This window comes from Melanerpes formicivorus, unplaced genomic scaffold (assembly GCF_026170545.1).
Source record: "Melanerpes formicivorus ecotype bairdi unplaced genomic scaffold, bMelFor1.0.p_v2 SCAF_74, whole genome shotgun sequence".
In the NCBI taxonomy this organism is placed as follows: Eukaryota; Metazoa; Chordata; class Aves; order Piciformes; family Picidae; genus Melanerpes; species Melanerpes formicivorus.
The window spans coordinates 531,414-554,871 of record NW_027142426.1 but is presented as its reverse complement, the minus strand read 5'-3'; the positions used below and the strand labels follow the sequence as shown (position 1 = coordinate 554,871).

General features: G+C 35.9%; 1 protein-coding gene across 5 annotated transcripts in view; it reads right to left on the bottom strand.

The window, feature by feature from the left end:
- CACNA2D3 (calcium voltage-gated channel auxiliary subunit alpha2delta 3) overlaps positions 1-23,458 on the bottom strand; it is a 432,799-nt gene that overhangs the window by 23,710 nt on the left and 385,631 nt on the right. For 3 of the 5 annotated variants that reach the window (XM_068163805.1, XM_068163806.1, XM_068163808.1), the window contains 6 exons: positions 21,950-22,011; positions 20,955-20,999; positions 15,772-15,834; positions 12,317-12,387; positions 4,360-4,435; positions 1,467-1,519 (listed from right to left, as the gene is read on the bottom strand). In XM_068163805.1, the coding sequence (XP_068019906.1) occupies positions 1,467-1,519; positions 4,360-4,435; positions 12,317-12,387; positions 15,772-15,834; positions 20,955-20,999; positions 21,950-22,011 (370 nt within the window). Of the gene's footprint in view, positions 1-1,466; positions 1,520-4,359; positions 4,436-5,911; positions 5,958-12,316; positions 12,388-15,771; positions 15,835-20,954; positions 21,000-21,949; positions 22,012-23,458 lie in introns of those variants that run through there. The other 2 variants (XR_010990518.1, XM_068163807.1) reach the window with 2 other exon arrangements.

Below are 23,458 nucleotides of genomic sequence, written 5' to 3'. Positions count from 1 at the left end.
CTGACTGTAGCTTGACACCAGTATTCCTGTTTTAAAGAAAAGCTAACACAGAACTGAAATTCAGGCTAATAGCGTAACTGTGATTATCAGCTACTGCTGTTCTCATATTTTCACTGGTTTGTATCTTACAACCAAGAATTTATTATGAATTGAACTCTATCAATAAATCATATATCTGCCTATTATTGAGTTATTGATATTATTTGAAATGTCCATTAAAATTCTCAATGCATGGCAACATACATTATTTTTACTGTTGAACATTATTTCTTCATTATTCAGGTATTTTGAAATGCCACAGGATTATAACTGTTCTGGATACAGTACAGGAGTTCACATAAAATAATTCCTTCTATTAATTCTGGAACTAAGATATAAAATGATCTCATTTCTAGGAGCAGGAAAGCTTGATTAACCAGTGCCTAATCAACTCTAACTAGATGTGTAAAGAAATATGCTGCAATTTACATTGAAGAGTGGACTGAAATGTGTTGGTCTCTTGCAAGTGTACAGAATGTGAAACCAATATCCACTGTATCATATGGACATGAAACTACAGTGCTTATAAACACAGAAAGTTTCTTGAGAATTTTTTAAGCTGCTAAATGCTAGCATCAAAGTCTCATTTAAACATGATTTCTTTCTTTGATATTTACTTTGGAAGCTGCATTTACGATCAGTCTCTGCCCTCTGGCAATAGCCATTCAGTTAATTCTCCTTAACTCTTACTCCAAACTTTGATGAAAGCTCACACAATTTACAATGAAAACAAAATGACTACAAGAAAAAAATAAATTCTGTTTTGGTAAAGATAAAATTCACTTAAATCTGCAACTTCACCCTCTGATAACAGCAATAAAACATATACTTTAATAACACAAGACACATTTTTAAAGCTTCCTCTTCTCCATATACTATTTCTCAGGGATTTCTTAGGCAATGTCTTTAAAAGGCAATGCTCATTATGGATTAACTGGAAATGTTAGAAGAAATCAGCAAGGTAAAATTTTCAGCAACATTCAGTTTACTGTAAAAGATCCATCCTACAGAAATTCATAAAGTGACAGTGCAGTGAATCCCTATATTGACAACAGCCCGCACAAGCAGCATTAAAAAGAGCCAGACATTCAGCTAAAATTTAATGATAATCACAATAATAAATTTGGCTTCTATATAGTGAGCTGCTGCATTTACTAAGTAAAGGAATCCAGATATAAGCGAAGACCACAAATAATATAACAAAAGTGGAACTCTGCACTCATATAGCCAAAATTTGTCTCAGATTTTAGCAATGCAAAATTGGAAAGCAGAACATTGACAAATATTATTGTATTTAAAATCATGTAATAAAAGCAGCATGATGTATGTAAAAGGTGAAAGGTACAAATATTAATTAAACAGTCAAAAGTACAAGTGCTCAGTAATTCATACATACATTCATTAAGTTCTTGGTAAAATTTACTTACAAGACAAGCTCAGTCATAATCCATTTCACTGCAGCAAAGAAGGCATTATAAGGCTGAAGAGAAGTAACTCATTTAATATATAGGAAAAACATGCAGTATTTATATCTTAACTGAATTCTTCATGGAAAGACAATATTATGGATATTCAAATGCATGGGGAGCATTAGGAAAAAAAGAACAATCACTTTTCCTTATGAAGAAGGAAACGCTATTATATTTAATATTAAAATGCATGGTAATCAAAAGTTTTGCACATGACTCTTAAATATTTAACCTCTAGGGGTTCCTATTTCCCAGGATATTGCTGGAGGAACAGCTCTGGTAGATAATACAAGCTTTTCTTAGGCTGCAATTCACAGGACTGTCTCATCCATCTATAATACAAATCTCAATTCATTGCCGCAGTCTAATTAGGCTAGGAAAAGCTTCTAAACTTTGAATTTACCTAAATGAATGTATAAGTCATATTGAAGGCCCAGTTGCAGGAAGTTAAAGTAGATTTTAAGATTCTTCCCTCCTTTATCTATTTTTCAGATACAGCAAATACTTTGAAAAACCTATTTGCTCTTCTTCTATTATATTTTTAGTATTACAGTTTTGAAAAGAATATCCACATTATTACTCTTTTATAAAAGAATCTCAGGGAGAAAAGTCAGTTTCTAGAAATTTGGAAAGGAATTTATTCTTGCCTCACTCATTTGTGTTAAGGGTCTCCTAGCTGCATAAAATTTTGCAGGCGCTAGATTCTGTCAACAGATCATTTTAGTACATATAAGAAGTCACACTGATGTTAAAATAACTATTCAGTTATCTAAAATCATGCTTAACCATCCTGATTCAACACCTTGCTGAATTAATGCTGTTTTGCCCAGCAGTAACCGGTCATTTAAAGTTTTCAGCGGCCACAAAGAGCATTTCTGCACATGGCTGATAACTCAGAGAGCCAGTGAACTAGTGTCACTCAGTGGCAAGAAAGGATGAAACAGCACATCATTAGAATGCAATAATGCCCAAGAGAGTAAATATTGTCTACTGTCAAGGACTGTCTTGTAGGAAAAGAGCAAAAGCTGCAAGTCTTTCCTAGAGATGAAAAGAAACCAAAATTGCAGCCCAGTGGCATATCTTCCTTATTTTCATTCTAAATCAGAAAAACTGAAATTTCACACCCAAATAATTAAATTTGTTGTATCCTTTTGTTTCATAATGCCAAATGATTGAATATAAAATAATGGATGTTTACTTATAAACAATATACATTTAATGTAACACATACTATACATTATAAAATTATTTTAATATGTTAAAAGAAAGAGAATTTTAAAATTCAGTACAGCTGAAAAAAAGTCAATAATAATAGAAAATGAGAAAAAATTGTTAGGAAATGTTAGTGGGAAAATATTTCATGGTGAACATGGCAAAAACTCACTTGAAGTTTAAAGGAGAGTTTGCCTATTGTTAAAAAAAAAAGATATATATAAAAAGAACATGTTTGCCACGTCTCAGCCTATCCCACAACAATTGCAGATGTGTTTCTCTGTAAACATAGCCTGAATAAAAATTGGAATAGTGAAAAATCTCTTGGATTAAAGTCCACTTGTAAGAGATAAATACTTCAGCTCTATTTGCTGGGTGCTTATGCAAACTGAGCCAAAGCCCCAAGCCTTGGGACGGAAGGTTATTTCTAGGAGCTGTGTATATATATACACACATATTTATATATGCATAAACATACACATGTTATCTAATTATTTTTTTAATGTGATTCACAGCATCCTCTTCTGTCTCACTGCCAGCTTAAGTCTTATTGCACAGCCTGGCACTTGTTATTATGTCCAGATAGTCTTCTTTAAGTCAGGCTTTAGCAGATAACAGATTTGCAGGTATTTGAAAAAGAGTGTCACGTATATGTAAATGAAAACATCTCAAAGTGTATACGAAACCATAGAAGACATAGAGAGACATTTGGAACTTGCCAGAACTTTAATATTTACTCAACTGCTTAACTATGTATAGGTTTATTTTTTCTAACCAGATCTCCATACATTTAAAAACACTAGCAGGTAACTTTTCCAGACTGGTAAAATTGCTGCAGTGTTTTGCTGCTGTCTTTACATACGAATTTTTTAGGCTAATACTATCACATACTGGTTAAACTGATTTCATTTTCATATGCAAAAGACATACTTTATCTAACACCCTATAAGTTCTGATAGACTATATAGCAATCAGGAAAAAAATGCATTATTATATAAATACTCTTGAGGTCATTATCTAGTTACACAATTAGCAACAAGTAAGTGTTGTCCATGCAAGGCTCAGCTTGACTTATCAGGCTGTTTAGAGGGACAGGGTTTGTCTTTAGAACTGATGGCAAGACAAGGGTTTAAAGGCATTGAAAAGCCATGTTAAAGGACTTCTTTAAATATTAAGGAAAACAAAATATGTTAAGGTCACTGACTTGTATGCCTTGCCAAGAACCAATCATTCCACAGTAAAAAACCCCAAACCAAACCTCAAATTTTAAATTGAATTGCATTTCTATACATGTCTATGTCTTTAGCTATAGAAAGGGCAGATATTATTCCAGTTCCCCAAAGAAAACGCAATCTCTTGACAAACTTATGAAGTTCTAAAAGAGAAGATTCATATGGTACAAAGAACATTCTGTCAAAATCTCAGACATGGTGGCCCAGCATTAAAAAAATAATTGTGTAAGTACTTGAAGTTGAAAATTCTTAGCACTTTGCATTTGTTTGTAACAAGCCATTCCTTGTATGCACTGGGACAAACGCATTCCAAATCAAAATAATGGGCTACAATGGCCATGAGATATTTGCAACAATTTTCTTTGATGATTGCATGGAAATGTGCTCCGAAAATTTACTATACTTACGTCCAGTAAGCTATGGGCACTGTCGCTACTTTCTTTGTTTGTTCTACACATGGCCTGGTAGTCATAAAGTGTAATTCTACAGGGAAGAACAGAAAACTGCTTGACTAAAAGAAGAAAACACAGTGGAATAAAAATAATGATATGGAACACATGTCTGCCCACAAAGTAGACAGGGGAAAAAAATGCTAACAGCAGGAGGGGAAAGAAGGAAATACAGGTTACACAAATGAGAATAAAGGTAAGAAACACTGTGAAAACTTTGCAAGGATTTTATCAGACTAAGAAAACAAAGCAAAAGCAGAACTGGGAGAAACCGGGGAAGATACACATAAAGTGTAACAAACAATGATATAAACAATGTGAGAAGGAGGAAAATACACATTCAACATGATGCTTAAACAATTGGTTCTGGACTAAGATCAGCACATTTAGCCCCAGAAAGTGAAAGAATCTATGCATTTGAGGGGCTTCTCACAACAGACCACTCTTGAATTCCAGTAAAAGCAGAAAGACACTTCTACAGTTCCAGCATCTCAGTGCACAACTAATTTGTAAAAACATGGTGTTGCTTCAAAAGAGAGAGGTGGAATTTCAGTGTATTCACAGTACAGATGATTGAAGCAGAATGGGTTTATTTTGCTTATTTTCATGAGGGCAAAATATTCCATATCAGGTACCTACTGTAATCAGCATATGCTAGAAGCCTCCTCAGATGCATAGTAAACAGGAAAATTTCTTTCTGCTTGTGATTTTTACTCATCACTGATACACGTCAGAGATCTAAATGTAAAATCCAGAACTCAGAGATAGTACATGGAATTGTGATTATTTCTCTAAATCTGTCTGTCCATAGAACAATTCATTAGCAATATCCATCCACATAAAAAGCACTTAACATCTATAGCAGATGTAAAGCATCCTTATCTGATAAGTTGCAACAAGTGTAAATATATGTAAAAGTTGTTAGTATTATTTGAATATATCCATTTGAGTTTTGCATCATCAGAGGGACAAAGGAACACAATTGAACATAGATGGTTTATAGATGTATGAGATGGGACTTCAATGTTTTGCAATGTGTGCCTTGCTTCTAAGTGAAGAGGAAAGGAGAGCACACAAATTCAGCTACGAACAGGGTGTCCCAGAAGTTGCCAAAAACAGGTCATGAAATGCATTCAGCATCACCATAAGGCATTCTGCACTGCATGCCATGAAACGTTGCAACCTGTACCAACAAAATGTTGTAATCCATTGCGGTAGAAACTGTGTATAATTTTTCTGATCTCATTTTGTGACAGCAACCATCACTAAAAGCTTCTTTATTATGCCCATATTTTCTTTTTGGCTTACAGGCAAAATATCTAATAGATTGAATCTTTCAGCTTCAACTAAATATTTAGTACATGGTCATACTGCTTACATTCTTAAATTTAACTTATATCCAGAGTGAAAATGGCTAGGAAGCCATTGTTTTGTGGACTGGCAGAGAGAGGCACATGGTAGACAAACGCATAACTAGAGACCTAAACATGGGTGTAAGTTGAACACTGACCATATTTGGCAGAATCACGCCCACAGCCAGATCCGCGCACACAGATCTGCCAAGACAAACAGAGCAGTGCATGGTGTAAGCTGTGCTGCCAGTGTGGCATGCAGTAATACGCCACTTTCCCTAGCCTTTTTTTTTTTCCTTGATTTTTCCCCCACTTTAACCATGGTCAGAATCAAGCCCCTGTAGGGTAATCTGTACAGCTCAATCTATCCAGTCTTGGTTGGCTTGGCTATTTTATTCCTATAGATCCAAGAACTGTGTTGCATGCCCACTTAGACCTCCTAGTGAAGGTTGCAAGGGACAAGCCCACAGGTAAGGGCAGTTTACAGATGCTATTATGCTCTCTGCAGAGTAATCAAGGAATTCTATATGGATGAAATCGTCCCATCTTGTTTCATTTAATATCTAGTTTTACAAGTAGCATTCAATTCTCTTTATTCTTTGAAATAGTGTTTTCAATATAATAAGTTTGGTGACCATTTGTTTGGTGGTTGAAAGTGCAATCGATTCTGCATCTTTCAACTGCATACACCAGAACTGCTTGGTCAATCTGTGGACTTCATTATTCTGGTAAGAAGTGTTAATCAAATAATTAGTTTAATTTTAGGAAGTATATTTAAAGGTATTTCCATTTGAAGATTCTGGTTCAGGAACAAACCAGAAAACAGATAGTGCATCCAGGTTAAAAAATCAAACTAAAGAAAACAAAGGAATAAAACCTCAGAAAGGAACATGGCAGACTGATTTCTTAAGAGCCTGGAACAAGTTTTGGGTTTTGAACAATGTAATCCCCTCTTAGTAACTTTCAAAGTGGGCAGATTCGACATCCATATGAAAGTTTTTAATAATTCAAACAACTATAACACAGGATGTGTAAAATATACCAGCAAAAGTATTCTTTTACTATGAAATTATTTTAGAAGACCTGATTTTTCCGCACTGAAAACAGTAGAGATTAGTGGATGAAGCCCACAGATGCTGATATCTGAGCAGTACAACATACTGAATCAATTCTGAATTCTCTGTCTCTGTGAATGGTACCAAAACTCAGTATAAATGGGTTCCAAGGCATTTACAAATTCAAATCCAGTTTTGCTTTGATTCCTGTAGATTCAATAGGAACATAAAAGCCTAACAGCCCTATTCCTTATAAAAGCTACTGTAATATTTGTAAGCTAAACGGTGACCTAAGCCATTATAGTACTTCTGTATTCAGGTGCCATTTCTAGTGTTCTTTTATTGCTAAAGTCTTTCTAAGATTTTAGAAAATAACCTTTCTTCTCATTCAGACAGACAACTCAGTGTTGCAGAAAGAAAGGCTTCTAGACTGTCCTTTCTGAAGAGCTTCTGTTTCAGTTTAAATAACTGCTTGCAGCTAACCATATCCTGTTCAAATGACTACAGCTAGGGAACAGAACTCCTTGCTTGCCATGATCTAATTTTAAAGTCCATCTACATGCCCACATCCGTCACAGCAGCTCACAGGAGAGCTTTGCTTTTGCTGCAGATAACATGCTTGAGACATTCTGACATCACTGCTGTTTTTAACCATTGGTATTTCCACACCTGGTCACTGAAGTCTACAGAGCGATTGGTTTCAATGTCAGTCAGGACAAACAGACTATGTACAGCCATCTTTAACTAATGGAAAACAAATTTACCCAAACCTAAATGTGAACCTCCATTTACACAACATTTGGGGCCAAATTCATTTTAGTGAAAACCTTTTTATTGTCAGTTTCATGATATAGTAAATTCCAGTCTTGTACTGTGCACTACATTTACAGCTGACACTAAGCTGTTTCAAGAAAATTAAACTTGTAAGACAGCACAGGCCATATTAGCAGATGTACTCTATGCTTTCAAGTAGATTTTCAGCATACCTGTGGATTTCTACTTGGTATTGCAAAATAGCACCACAGACAATTATAACAGCTGAAAGATCTTCAATGCATAAAACTTAATATGTTTGGTTACCAGTTCAAGAGGGTTACCAGTTCAAGAGGGTTCACCAGCTCATTTAGAGGGTTTCATATAATGAGTGGGAGTAATAAGCATCTTACCACGGAAGCAAATGTCAGGTCCACACACTCACAAAAAAAAAAAATGCTCCAAAGAACCAATTAATGTAAACCAATAGTACAGGAAGTCCTAATTATGGACACTATGTGTCACTCAGTAGTTTGTTTAACAACTAATGTTGACTACAACTCACTTGTGGTGGAAAAATGTTCATTAACTTGGGCACAAGAGACACAGGCTGTTTGGCATTCTCGCAAAGAGGTGAAGGAGGGACAGTATTAAACACTATAAAAAGAAAACTATTTTCTGAAGCCTAGGGAGGGTCCTCATGAGGAGGTAGCGGTAAGAAATCTTGTACTGTTTCTGCTCTGTCTCTCCACTGGCACTGACAGACCGATTATTAGTGTCCCAAATCTGTCAGAGTAAAACTTCTCACCACCAAGAAAACCAATTAAAAGCATATAAATGAATTACAGAGTTTTAACAAAAACAAACTTGTCATCACATATCGTTGCCTGTTCAGGTATTCTCAATTACCAAGGTGCTCCACAGCTTAGTATGTATAAAAACTACAGCTTGACCTGTATTTGCAGCATAGAGAATGACACCTCATTTACACAGCACACATGGCTATGTTTCTTCCTAAGTGGGTATGTGATTTCCCATATATGTACTATATACTACTGCACTGTGTTATACACTGCAAATTAGTGGTGGTATTTAGAGAGGCATAAACTCTACTAGAACAGGGCTTCTCTTATTGGTAATGACAAGAGAGAAGTGACAGATGCTATTTGGTTCTTTTGTATGCAATTGTAAACCTGTACTAGACAGTTTGCTATGCTATTGCCTTTCTGGCAGCTATTTCATAGATGAACAATGAATGTCACTCTTTGGGATAGTACAATTACATGTTAGTCACTTAGAAGTCGAAGATTTGTGTGCAGGCTTCATATATGCTCTGCAATGCATATGTCACCTAATACAGAAAATCATTTTCAAAATAGGCTGCTTATTTTCTAACCTTAAATGACTTCTGGGCACCCATATGAAAAAAAAAATCCAAACTATTCATTGACCTATTTTTTTTCTTATGGAATTAATGTCATTAGTATAGGATATATTTTGAGATTACTTTTACTAAATAAACCATCACTAAATACAGGGACTACTACATTGCAGAACTGCTGTATTACAGATACATTTCTCCAATACCCAATCCACTAACACAAATTTGAATTGTTCCTCCAGTCTATTACTGATCTTCTCCAAACTTTACATCTACATTCAGAGACAGACAGCATGCATTCTTGACTAGGACACATATGAGTAAAGGTAAAGCAAAGGAGCAAAAAAAACCTTAGAAACAAGAGAAGCTCTCAGAGCAACAAGAACTTATTAGAGGGAGTCTTAACATCTAGGGGAGCTGGAATTCAGGGTTGTGCCATTTCAGTCATATATCCTGATAACATGATTAAATACCAAAGCATAGATTTTTCTTCAGAGGCCAAGAGGATGCCTGCTGGAAACAGAATCGTTAAGAGGAAATGATGTTGCTTCCGTATTTGTCTTAGAGTGCTTGGTTTTCCTCCTACTGGAGAAGATGAAAGTGTTTTGCAGTCAAGGAATAACTACTTTTCTCTTGCAGATTTATTAAGCTTATATATTTAAGGATCTTCTTGCTCCAACAGCCCTAATTTTTTTTCTGATATTAATATGGGTGAGTTTTTTTTTAATTTTCACATTCTGAGCAGTTGAATCTATTTTTCCCCTGCTTTTATGTAGACAAAATGCTGAGGAAACTATAAAGAGACTTTTTTTTCCTAAGTTATGTGAAGCAGATACTTTTCCATAAGCACATCCTAATCAATTTAATAATAAATTTAAATTATATTTGAAGTATTTCACTGTTTGCAATATTCAGGTATAGGATAAACATCATTTTGCTAAATGAAATCATAGAACATGTCACGTTGCTTTGGAGGCACTGATATAATTTTTCTCCACAAATATAAACCCTATAAACTAAGAAAATATACATGCGTCTATTTGTACACATTATTCAAAAGAAGTACTGAGTTTAAAGAAAATGAGGAGGGAAGGAGGTATTTAAGTTCACTTTTAAAAATAAACAGCAAACACAAAAATTGAATTTCATGCTGCTGCAGGTTGAAAAGAAATCTAGTCAACAGCAAACAACCCCCTTTTGTTTAACACTTCCAGCTCAATCCTAAAAAAAACCCTTCTATATCCCTCCAAATTAGTGCTAGTTGAGGGAACGCATAAAGGGTTAGTTCATTCCTTTTGTGGATGGAGAACCTGAAAGCTGGCATGAATCAGGGAGGTGGTAGCACATACATGCACTGCCACTCAGATGACTGGTGCAAAAGGATGTACTGGGGATGGTCATAAACTCTTCTGCAGTGAAGATCAGGCACTGCAGAACCTTCTACTTCTGAACTAAATAAGAAAGGAGCAAGATCAGATTCAACAGGGCAAAGCTATATAAATCACCCATCTGGGTGGTAAATACCATACAAGAAGTAAATGGCAAGAAAGGATCAGAATAAAAGGCTTTATACTCTGATTTTGTCTCCATGGTAAGAGAAGCAATGACCAGTATAAAGCAATAACTATATTGTTGTACTCTGAGGGAAATGGTACTTCTGGTAATAGCTTTGTTACCGCATTATTTAGTGCATTTTTCTTTACTTCTTAGTCCCTATAAAATAACCTTGGGAAAAAAAAACCAAAACAAAAATCCACCCCCCAAAATTAGTCATCTTTAAAAAATGATTAATGTCTCTGATTACTTTTCATGAGAATCATTTCTTCATATTGCTGGAACAATTTATTTTAAAGGCCACATTGAGCACAGATCAAAGACAGCTTTATATTTTTGTTGCTGCTCAGAGATATTTGGTCTACAGCAGGAAAAGCAGGTGGCTTATTTAGTGAAATTACAGCACTTTGATTCTCTCTCAGTTTTCATTGATTTGCAATGGCTAGTTTATTGTGTTTAAATAATTGGTTCATGTTTACATTTTCTTTAGCATGTATCTCAGCTGCACAAAGCCAGTGCCTTCATTATCTGTAACTCCTTCAGAGCTCAAGGCCAGTAGAATCATAATCCCATGATCCATGCCAAATTGGCACAGTTTAGATGAAATATTTGAGCCATGCAGGCTTTGTTTTCTCCATGCTGGTGACTATTACCATAGATTGTACAGTAGATAATCTGAAATGCTTTGATAGACAGGAAAGAATAAATTAGGACAAATTAAGGCATTATTCCTCAAGTTTGGTTGTATGTTTATTATCTGAATTAAGTAAGGTGCTTCATCTCCTGTTCAAAAAGATCTTTTCATCACAGAATCTAGTCTATAACTATGTATTACTTCCCTTCCACTTACAGTGTATGCCAAGAGTGTAGTGCTGAAGATGAAAACATTGTTACCCTCAGAAAACTAGGATTTGGGGTGATTCAGTGAGTCATTGACTAGGAATGGTATTTATCTGTAATGTGCAGAAGCAGTGCAGAAAGCTTTCTGCCTTTAATAGAACTGGCTTACCAAGAAAGCAAAGAAATCATCTGTTTGGAAAGCCTCTGTATACACCATCACATGCAATAGCTAAATTCAGTGGTTCATGGGATGACTGATAAGTCTTATACTAGAAATGCACAGGAAAATAAAAGGGAGAAATGTGATATATGGTCAGCAGTTCTCTCACACTGTAAGAACACAAAAGTGTAAGGAACAGTCCCTAGACCATATGAAAGCCATGAAGACTCCAGTGTTGAATTACAGGTTAAAGGGAAAAGTTCTTTCTTTCCCAGGGTGCATAACCTATTTCAAAGAATAGCACATAAAATCACTATTAGGTTTTATTATTGTCATCATGATAGTAAGACCAGATCAGTAGTCACAACAATGTTCAAAGGTGAGCTAGTATGCGAATGAAAATGAATTACTGGCAGAACACTCTTTCCCTTAAACAGTAGGGCATTTTGAGAAATCTCCTACTTTGAAGAATCTCCATTTTTTTTTTACAGGTCAGAATGTTTAATGTTGCATCAATGATTTTCTTTAAAGCCATTTAAAACTGTGCAGCAGATATGGGCCAATCCCTTTTCCACTTGAACCCAGCGGGAACAGGAGAGGCACACAGTTTAGCATCGTAGTCAAATAAACTTTTCTTTTAACAAGAAACTTACTGTAGGCTACCTCCAATACTCTGAACATTCAATGTGCATGGCATCATTGCACTCAGCTCACGTGGAAAAGAGGTATAAATGAGAATCCAGCCATACTGCCAGTCTTGTCCTTCTTGTGAATGACTTTGGGTTTGGTTTATTGAATTTTGTTGTTGCAAAGTTCTTACCTCTTAAAGGAGCCCATTGCTAGTAACTTGTTCATCACAGCCCCTTCAACCTCCCCAAAAAAGTAACCAGTCTGTAAGGGGAAAATGCAAGAAATTACCAGAAGTGTAGATAAATGTAAACCAACACTAGACGCAATTTAAACTGGCATAACCCAGGACCTGACAAGAGTGGCCTGAACAGTTACATAGACAAGTTTTCAGGACCACTGTACATAAAAATTGAAGAGGGCTTCGCAGTCATTGCAAGTAGGGATTACATTATTACCCCCGAGCAGATGTGAGAGCTTAAACAATATATTGAGGTACATTATGTAACATCTAATATCAGAAATAAAACCCATCCAAACCTAAAGCTTGTAAAGAAAACACACTAATCTGATCACAAAGCCTTGTGATTAAAAGGTTACTCAAAAAAGACATAAACAGGTTGAGAGAGGATTTCATAAACACTCATTAAAAAGCATTTTTTATAATTCCTGCATGACCTGTTTAAGGAGCTGGAACGGCACATTTCATCAATCCTATAAATTTTAACTCCATTCAGAATAATTTCATACTTAAAACCACTCAGCCTGATGAATTACTCATTTTGTCCTTGCTCAGTAGATGTGGACTAATGAAAATAAATCTCTCTTGAGAAAACAAACATTCAAGTTATGAATTGGGTATGTACTGCGGAAGTGATTCCATCATCTGCAGCCGTTCCTCTGGCTGTGGAAAATCCTGCACGTGCAGCATTTTTCTAGTTTGGGAAGACATTTTTATTTTATTTTTTTTATTTTAGAGCCTCAAGTCCCAGGAGGATAGGGGCATGTTCTCTGCATTGTTTAAAGGGGGAAATCCCACAATTTATGGGGGGGAAAGGGCATTACACTCTCAAATTGCATAAATTCCATAGGTTTTGTATGAACTAAACCCCAATTCCATTACAAGGAACTTAGCTGACCTCAAGTATGCACCTGGGAGTTTGGAAGGCAGAAAAGTTATAGCCCCAGCCAAAAAAAAAAAAAAAAAAAAAGAAAAAAAAAAGGCATTCCTCCACCTAAAAAGCAAGTATTGCCCTTTTTTTTTTTAATAACTCAGGGGAAACTTGGAACTTTTTCCAAAGCGTGCGGGTGTCTAAAGTCTCCTAGAAACTAGAGGAACATTTGTAGCTTTTATAGCTAAAAATACCAGCTTTAATAGCCCAAGCTGACTGGTGAAGAAAGATTATTCTAACTATTGGAGAAGTAGTCAATGTCAAAAAGCCCAAACCATAAATGAACTAGTATAACCTTAGATAGTAATAAACCTGATGTATCAAGTTCTGCTTCAGTCTTATAAAGACATTGCAGTGACAGTTTTCTTCATAAAAGCTCTGTTTACAAATGCTAGTTCTCCCCCAAAGCAGTAACACCCAGATTATCAGCATTTTTAATACATTCAGATTTAGTTGCAATTTAGGCAAGAATTACACTACTTCCAGATCATTTTTGGAAAGCCCATAGAAACGCAGTGCTGAAGGGACCCCAGACAGATGAGCAACTGAGCATCATCTCATTTCCCTAGGCATTCTCTAAGCACAAGAAAGTCAATATATACATAACGCATATGCAAATAGAAATATATACTATTGCAATTATAATAATTTTCCTACTGTGTTATAGGAACAAAGACAACTTTACTATCCATTGTAGACTTACATCTGTCATAACTAAATATCCAGGTCCTAACATATTTCTAGTGTAGTTTTGATCCCTTCATTTGCCCATACTACTTTCTTCATGACAATCTGTAATGGATAGTGTCAGATAACCTACCAAAGGAAAAATATCTTCCTAGAGATATTTATTGGTTGTAGCCAACTATCAACTAGCAGATTAGTGTAATTACATAAATCACAAGTACCTGTGAGTAATAATGCAGTAACAGAAGAAAATATGAGACAAAAATATTTTAAATGTTCAAGATTATTCCACAATGTTAGGTCATTGCTCAGCTAAGTGAAATACAGATTTGATGGATAGACATGAGAGGGTAAAAAAAAACCCCAACAAAACAGAACAGCTGCTTCTAACATAATGAAGTTAATACGTGAGTATTGTCATACTTTTAGTTCATATTGTTTTGGGGATACAGTCTAGAATTATATCCAGAACACGATAGACATTCTAAAAGGATGGAGACAATTTCACAAAGTAAAGCAAAAGAATCAATTTCAGTGCTCGTTTTTATACATAAGATTCACATACCATGAAGAATGGCTATTGTGTAACACAGTGTACAGTATGATCAGTTAATTCTCTAGTGCAGATTAGAAGATAATAATTTCAGAAAAAATGCATTTTCCTTGTTTATCATGTGCTAACAGACTTTACAAAGTATCAGGCAAAATGGAGCAAGGGAAGGAATGATCATGACTAAACATGCAATTACTTTGACACAATGCAAAGGTGAAAAATATCTCCACTGTTTTCTTTGAGAAGGTATCAGATTAAAAGCTGCAATAACTCAAGCTATTAATATAAAATTAATTTAACAAGTAAAATGGCCAGTTTGGCTTCTTATATGCCATTCACTTCAAGTTTTTTATCTCTGCTCCACTTACTGCTCCAAGCCGCCCAGGGCTCTTTCCAATGGCTGTTTCTCAGTACCAAATCTAGTTATAAAGAATAAAATTCACTGAAGGCTAAGTAGGATTGTGGATATTCCTATTTGCAAACCCGACACATAAAAGACATTAAACTTCATACTATTCTGGCATATTTATGGCACCATCCCAGCACTTTTCAGGCAAAAATTAATGAGAATGATGATGGTTTGAATGATTATGCATTCATCCTTCAATAATTTTCCATGGAGACAAAGCAAAATATTGTTTTGAATGATCTTCTCATCAGTCATGATTCTTGCCCTCTCTATTGTAATGCTGAGTTCATCGTTTTAACCCTTCTATGCCTGCAATCCACTTCAGAAAACAAATTCCTTATAATACTTCATTGTTTAAACACCAGAGCTTGCAAAGGTGAGGTAACTGCAAGGTTCTTCACAGTCTGCACTGAGTACTGTACACTTTTTGGAAAAGTAAGGCTGAAAAGCATTGCATAAAAAACTAAGACTAAAGACTGCTGGCTCTTGGCCATACTGATTGCAGCTGGAAACATTAAGAATCTGAGAATCTTTTATTCTTGGGGTAAAAATGTTATATGGAAGCAGACAATTTTGCAGGAAAAAGAAGAAAAAAAAAAAAAAAAAGGCCCTTTAAGAGTACATTTATGTCTCCAATGAGAGACAGAAATTGAGCTCCTGTGAGAAACAACTTATGTTCTTGTGGAAGGAACTTTTTTATTTTGGCACTATTTTCCTTAACATTTTAAGATAGTGGCCTGTTAAAAAACCAAACCAAACCAAACAAACCCCAAGTAATTTTATATGAATGTGTGACAGGAGAAGACTGAATAAAATATTTTACTTACTTGCGTGTAGTCTTCAGACACTAAAATAAATCCATTGTTATCTATTAGGTAACAGTTGATTGTCTGAAAAACAAGAAAATGCAGTTTTAATGTTTGCATTTTAGTATGCAGTACTAAGTTACTTACTCTGAGTGACTCCTGGATGGGTAAAGCCTTCAGGTTGTTATAGGGGCTTAGCTAACTTCTAAGTGAGTACAGTCTTGTAGTATGCTATCTGATTCAATGTTTATGCATTTGTTGCATGCAAAATAAAGCAAAGATGTGCAGAAAAAGGGAGGATATAAAATAATTATAAACAAACATATAAAGAACGAGGTCAGTGGTTTTATAAACTATTCTTAAAAGTTTCTATATAACTTATTTTGCATTGGCTCCAGACGGCGCAACTTTGTTGCTCCTGATGGCTCCTCCTGTGTTTGGAGAAAAACATGAGCACAATGTCATTACCCTAATGATGTATTAATGAAAACACAGTGACAGCCTGGAGAACCAACAGGGAACCAGGTAATATTTTTTAATTTGTTCATTGGGGGATGGGACCAGAAACTTCTGTAAAAAAGGCCCCACAGGTCTCCTAAAGCTTTTCAAATTGTGGTTTTAATTGGGAACTGGACGGCTAGCTTTTTGTAGGTCAGTTGTATAAATTGTGTAAAGAAAGGTAAACCCAAAACAGCGCTTCCCTCCATACATGCATGCACTGTGTTAACCTCAAGTGAGTTGCTTGCTACAGGCAAAGTTTTAATTACTGCACTTCAGGGTTTAAACACGAGATTCAGCTTGAATCTGGATATAACTCAATTTCTCTTCAGTGTTGAAAATACCTACTTCAGCATTAAATATTTTTTTTCTTTTCCTAAATCAGCAAATATTTTATCAGTTTTGTGGATTTTCTGTAACATTCATGTAAAAGAATAAGGCAAGACGCCTTCCGATATAGGAATCATCGCAGGTTTGCTTTTAATTCAAAACCTTTCCTGTTGCAAATATGCTGCATAGAGACATGATAAAATTTACTTTCTGCTACGCTCTCCACATCCAGCAAAATCTTTCTGTTGTTTCAGAGAGGAAAGCAGTTCCATGGAGCAGTAATTGTGAAAGACATTGTGAAAGTGCAGTCTGATTTTTATATAGATGCTTAAATGTGTCTGATTCTCATTGTGGCCACATATTAGTACAGTTAGAGGGAAGATTTGCAGAAATACTGGCTTGAAGTTTATTTGAAACAAACAAACAAAAAACCCCAAACACAGACACAAAAAAAATCAAAGAATTGAAGAAAGAAAAAAGAAACTCAAATCAGGCAAAAGTTTGGAATTAATGTCATTCCCTAACAAGAATGCAGGATATTAGTTCTAATAGGGAAACCTTAGCTACATATACCCCACAGTGACAGAAAACTTGTCAAACAGGAAGTTGAAACAATTCATTTCCAACCTTTGATCTGCTAGAAAGCCCAAAATTGGCAAACGCAAAGTGAAAAGCTGATGATGCTGGCAAAGAATCGAGTAGAGCTAATGTATTCAGAAGAGGCAGCTACTTAACCTCAATGGTGTGTGAAGGGTGGAATTTCAGAAGTAGACTGTAACACCAGAACACAGCTCTTCCCAAAGCCAATCATAAACCTCCCACTAACTTTATTAGGAGAGGATCTAAGTCAACAAAGAGCTCTTTTGAGGATACAGATTTGCAGTTCTTGTGCATGAAAGATTATTCTAAAGATAGTGCTTTAGAAACAATATTTCTCCACAGTAAAGAAAACAAATAACAGTAGTTGTGGTGGACAAGGAAGTGTAGGCTTAATTTCATAGTTTATGGATTACATGCAATTGGGAAAACACTGCCTCAATTCATGAATTAGTGGCCATGTCTTGAATCTCTAATCATAGTCATCCACTAACATTATTCAGAATCTTAAAATATACTAATGTTCTAGCATTATAAACTGAATACAGGCATAGTGAAATAAATGCAATCTACATATTTTTGAAGGAATGTGAAGATAATAGGGTTTCTATTTCAATCCATTTTAGAAGCATTAACAAGGGGAAAATGTTCATTCAGAACCATTCATTCACCTGCTTGCCAGCAAGATGAATAACTTTCAATATTCAGAACTGCATTTAAAAAAACAATATATATCCCAGCTTGCAACTTAAATTTAGCAGTGCCAGAGGGCAGTGGGATGCATTTACCTGTTCAATACATTAGCAGATCTCAACCAAAGTATTTCAGATACACGATTAATGCATGGGATAATAGAATTTTCATAAGCTAGAGTCGCATGAAAGAGGTTTAATTCACAATGTTTCACAGGTACTAGAAGTGAACTATGCACAGATTTGCCCAAAAGTTCAAGTTCAGTGAACTTCATATTTCAAGGGGAATGTTCCATAGGTGGAGAGTCCCTGAGCTTGTAAAACAGAGTAGGCATGAAGTCCAGAATAAATACAGCAAGAATGTTAACTGAGGTCTGAGAACACATTTGAATTACAGTAACTTTGATCAAGTTTAAGTCCTCTATGTATTTTTCACAGCTTCAATATACAATAACAGCAATGGAATGTAATATAGGTTAAGAAACCAAAAACAAAAAAAGAAAGAAAACAGAACATTGAAAGAAAATGTGAGACATAGGGAAAACAAGAAAGACCAAGTAAATTCAAAGCTCTCAAACCCCAGGAAAATTAGATGTCTGTATTTTAGAATAAAAAGTATCACACACAGTCATCTATTAATTCCCTATATGACTACATCTCTCCACGTGCTTCCATGGCTCCTGCTGCTGTCAAGTGAAAGTAGCTGAAAAGAATTTAAGCTGCTTGTATTTCCTTGAGTATGACTGCAATGGCAAAAGAAGTCCTGTGTGATTTAGCAAAGTATATGTAACTAATCTTATTAACGTCCAATGCCATAAAAAAAAGGCTGTGCTGCCTTGGAATTTTATCAGTGTGTACTTGCTTCTTAGAAATGACAGACCGAAACCATTTTCACACTAATATGCTTGTTTTGATGGAGTAGCAGGACACTTTGCAGCATGTTTTACACAAGAAATTACATAACAATATTATGCTATCACAAAGGTTATCACAAATAAAGGAAGTAGTCTCTGCCCAGTTTATAAGCCCAAAAGCATGTTGGTTCAGGCTAAACAAAGTAATTTTTATACAGCCCTCTAACCTTAGCCAGACTCCTTGAAGTGACAGTTCTCAAGCTGGTTGGCTATGACTGGAAACCCACTGATGAAAATATTTAAAGCTTCTGAAAACAATGCAAGGTAAAGCTTGCATATTAAATCTATAGCAAGCTGCACTAAAGCAAGGCCAAAAAATGTAGTTACTTAACAGTTCTACAGACCTTTTTCAATAGATATCTGATCTCTCTTATGAATGTGGGGTCATTAACATTATGAGCTGACCTTAGAATTGGTTAATAAGCAAATGACAGCCTAGAATCTGGGCTAAGCACTTCCATGCACACCTTGGTGGAAATCCTTTCTTTTTTATTACTTCATATTTGGAAAAGTTCACTTTATTATTAAAACGACACAAGATTTAAATGGAAGAGTCTGTAAGTTGCTGCAGTTATAAATGGAAGAGGTAGTTGAGATACTGAATTATAGAATCAATATGGTTGGAGTAGACCTCAAAGATCATCAACTCCAACCTGTCACCACAGACCTCATGACTAATAAAATATGGCACCAAGTGCCACGTCCAATCCCCTCTTGAACACCTTGGGGACAGTGACTCTACCACCTCCCTGGGCAGCCCATTCCAACAGCTAACAATTCTCTTTGTGAAGAACTTTCTCCTCACCTCGAGCTTAAACTTCCCCTGGCACAGCTTGAGACTGTGTCCTCTTGTTCTGGTGCTGGTTGTCTGGGAGAAGAGACCAACCCCCTCCTGGCTACAACCACCCTTCAGGTAGTTGTAGGTTTCCCCAAGCCTTCTCCAGGCTAAACAATCCCAGCTCCCTCAGCCTCTCATAAGGCTTGTGGCCTCTCCCCAGCCTTGTTACCCTTCTCTGGACATGTTCAGGAGTCTCAATGTCCTTCTTAAATTGAGGGGCCCAGAACTGGACACAGTACTCCGTGATCCATTTCATTGCCAAAGATGGCATAATCATTGGGCCTTTGTGTTTTGGCTTATTACACATTTTATTTTCTATTATTTATTGCTATATTTGTCCTCCAACTGCTAGATCACAGTCTCCTAGTTGATGAACTACTGTTTAAAGGGTTTAACTTTTATAACTATTGATGTTTTGAAGTCTTCCTTTCTCCCTGAAATGATTTTTGTTATCTCGATCTCATAAATTTTTAAACATTTTATCACTGCACATGTGTCCTGAACTCACACTCAACAAAACACACTTCAGTGTCATAGTATATGAGGTTGTGAAGCTGTATTAATGAGTTCTGGTCTGAATTCAGGACTAGTTCTAGTGTGAACATTAGAGATCAGCTCCAAAGATGAGCAATAAAGCAGTGAGAAAAAAAACCTCAGAATAGTTTCAAAATACTTTCAAAACTAGAATAGAATAGACCAGACCAGGTTGGAAAAGACCTTTGAAATCATCATGTCCAACCTATCATCCAACACTATCTAATCAATTAAACCATGGCACCAAGCACCCCATCAAGACTCTTCCAAACACCTCCAGGGACGGTGACTCCACCACCTCCCTGGGCAGCCCATCCCAATGGCCAATCACTCTTCCTATGAAGAACTTCTTCCTAACATCCAGCCTAAACCTCCCATGGCACGCCTTGAGACTGTGTCCTCTTGTTCTGCTGCTGGTTGCCTGGGAGAAGAGACCAACCCCCACCTGGCTACAGCCTCCCTTCAGGTAGCTGTAGAGAGCAATAACGTGTCCCCTGAGCCTCCTCTTCTCCAGGCTAAGCAACCCCAGCTCTCTCAGCCTCTCCTCATAGGGCTTGTGGTCCAAACCCCTCACCAGTTTGGTTGCCCTTCTCTGGACACGTTCCAGCAAGTCAACATCAAGTCAGCATGGTTTCACAAAGCACAAGTTATTACAATGCATATTGCCAATCTTGTAATCCATAGCAGAAAATTCAGAAAGTGATTCCAAATTACACCAAGAGAGTATAATATACAATGAGATAATCAACTTTATGTTCTGCTGTAGAGGTATAAATGGAAAAAAATCTGTTAAACACTTACCTCATCATCACAACTTATTGCACATCTGCCATCAAGAGATGCACACTAGAGATTATATAAAAAAAATAAATAAATTACTGTCATGTCTCATTTAATTATTACAAAATATGACATTCTAGCAATCTGTGATCAATTGCATTTTTATTTGACAGCAATTGTTTTAAAAATTACTAGGAATCTTTTTTAATCTGCTCACCAAACAAGTTCTGTTCCTGCCTGCAGAGAAAGAGAGCACTCACACTGGAACAGTTTCAGCTGTTTTAAACATCATGTTCTCCTCTGTGTGTTAGATGTTTGGAAGCCATTTGTAGATAAGAACACACAATTTTTCAGTAGGGTTAGGAAAGGACCTGCATTTTAGGGGTTATTTTCTGAAACACTATAGTTCAAACTGTTCTCAAAAATCAAGAGGGCATCTCTGAATCTTTAGAAAGGCACATGGCATCAATGAGTACAAATTCAATATCCTGAACATTTTGTGTATTGATTATTAAAGATTATGAATGCCAACCATGATTCAGTAACCTAGTTTAGTTAATTTACATGTCCGATACTTTAGTTACTGAATGTTGGGAGACAGGTTCTAAATAAGTGAGGAAGGGTAATTACGGTATCACTAAAAATGAATAAGTATCAGTGTTTGTTTTACTGTTTCCACTTTTTCTGAGAAAGAAAATTTATATGTCAGGCCAACAAAGGAACTCCTTGTGTATAGGGGCCTAGAATTAATAATCTCTCTTCTTGCTTCCACACATATGGAATTAAGCAACTACTTTTGACTTTGGAATTCTCTTGTCTTCGCAATGATAAACTAGAAAGTAAATCAGAAATATTAGCTGTTACATATTTCAAATATATTGTTTCTTTACAATAGTTTTGCTTTTGACTTAAAAAAAATAGAATTAAAAAAAAAAATAAAATTGTAGGTCATCACCTGCACAGTTAGAAAGATGTTGTTGACTCAATGACAAAGAAAATGTAAATTTAAAATATACCTGTCTGCTTGCAGTCCAAAACTTCCGCTGGAAAAATTCAAGTTTCATCTGGATGCCAACTGCTGTGAAAGACATTCATTAAAAACAAATTTAAACAAAAAAATCCTTCTGAATGATTATTTAAAATTAATCAAACTAAAAACCAGTCCTATTACAAAAAGGAAGCCCTAGAATGAAAAACACACAACTAATTAAATTGAAGAGAGCACAAAATCTTGTTTTAAACGGTTTACAGTTTGGTGTATCATGAAGACATTTCTAATATAGTGTAAAAACTACACAGGCAAACATCATTCAGGTTACACACATAACTGACATAAAAAAAAACATAAGCTGAAGATATTGATGTTCATATCCATCTCTAATTTATGTTTTACTGGTACCAAATAAAACAGCTGTAGGAACACACACCATGTGTTTTGTGCCAAAACACATGAAGAGGGTCTGAGGCAACACAATAATAATGGCTAAGCGATCATCTGGGTTTGGGACATTTAATCCATGAATTATCAGTGGAGTACAAGCAGCCTATTTCAAACATTAAAAACTTCTTAAGAAAAACGAAATCAACAGCATAATGTGCAATTCTCTAACAGAAGTAGCTAACATTACTGTTTTTCAACTTTATTTTTTAAAGATACTAATGATAATAGCTTTTCATTTTCCTAATAATAATTCAAGCTACTACTGGCTTACATCATATATTTCTCATAACCTCAGATGGGATTATGATTTTCCTAATATCAGTGAATCTTTCTTCCAACCTAGTATGACATTCCTGTCAGACCAAGCACTGTATTGTTTCTGCTGAAAACCAACATAATGCATTGTGTCTTGCATAAGGTCCAAAGGCAATTGATTCTTCTGTTTTCACCTGCCTAAGATAAGAGTATGATAATGTATCCATCTATCTGTGCTGAAAACTTCTGAATTAGCTTCCTTTTCTGCAAAGCGTTTCAGTGATGGCCCTTACCAAGTGGGCTCTTTCGTGTCAGGTTGGGGATATATAATTGCTGGAGCAGAAAGAATGAACTGGGCCCTGGTGACTAATCTATAACCTTAGTATACTGTTTTATTCAAAAAAGCTACAGTTTTTAAAAGTCTTTAAATTATAAAGACCTAACTTACATAGAATACATAGAATAAACCAGGTTGGAAGAGACCTTCAAGATCATTGCGTCCAACCCATCAACCAATCCGACACCACCTAATCAACTAAACCATGGCACCAAGCACCCCATCAAGTCTCCTCCTGAACACCTCCAATGATGGTGACTCCACCACCTCCCCAGGCAGCCCATTCCAATGGGCAATCACTCTTTCTGTATAGAACTTCTTCCTAACATCCAACCTAAACCTCCCCTGGCACAGCCTGAGACTGTGTCCTCTTGTTCTGGTACTGGCTGCCTGGGAGATGAGACCAACATGTAGGGAGCACAGCAAATTAATTGATACAATGCTTTGCTTAAAAACAAACAGAACTTCAAAATAAATTGGTTCTTTTGGAAA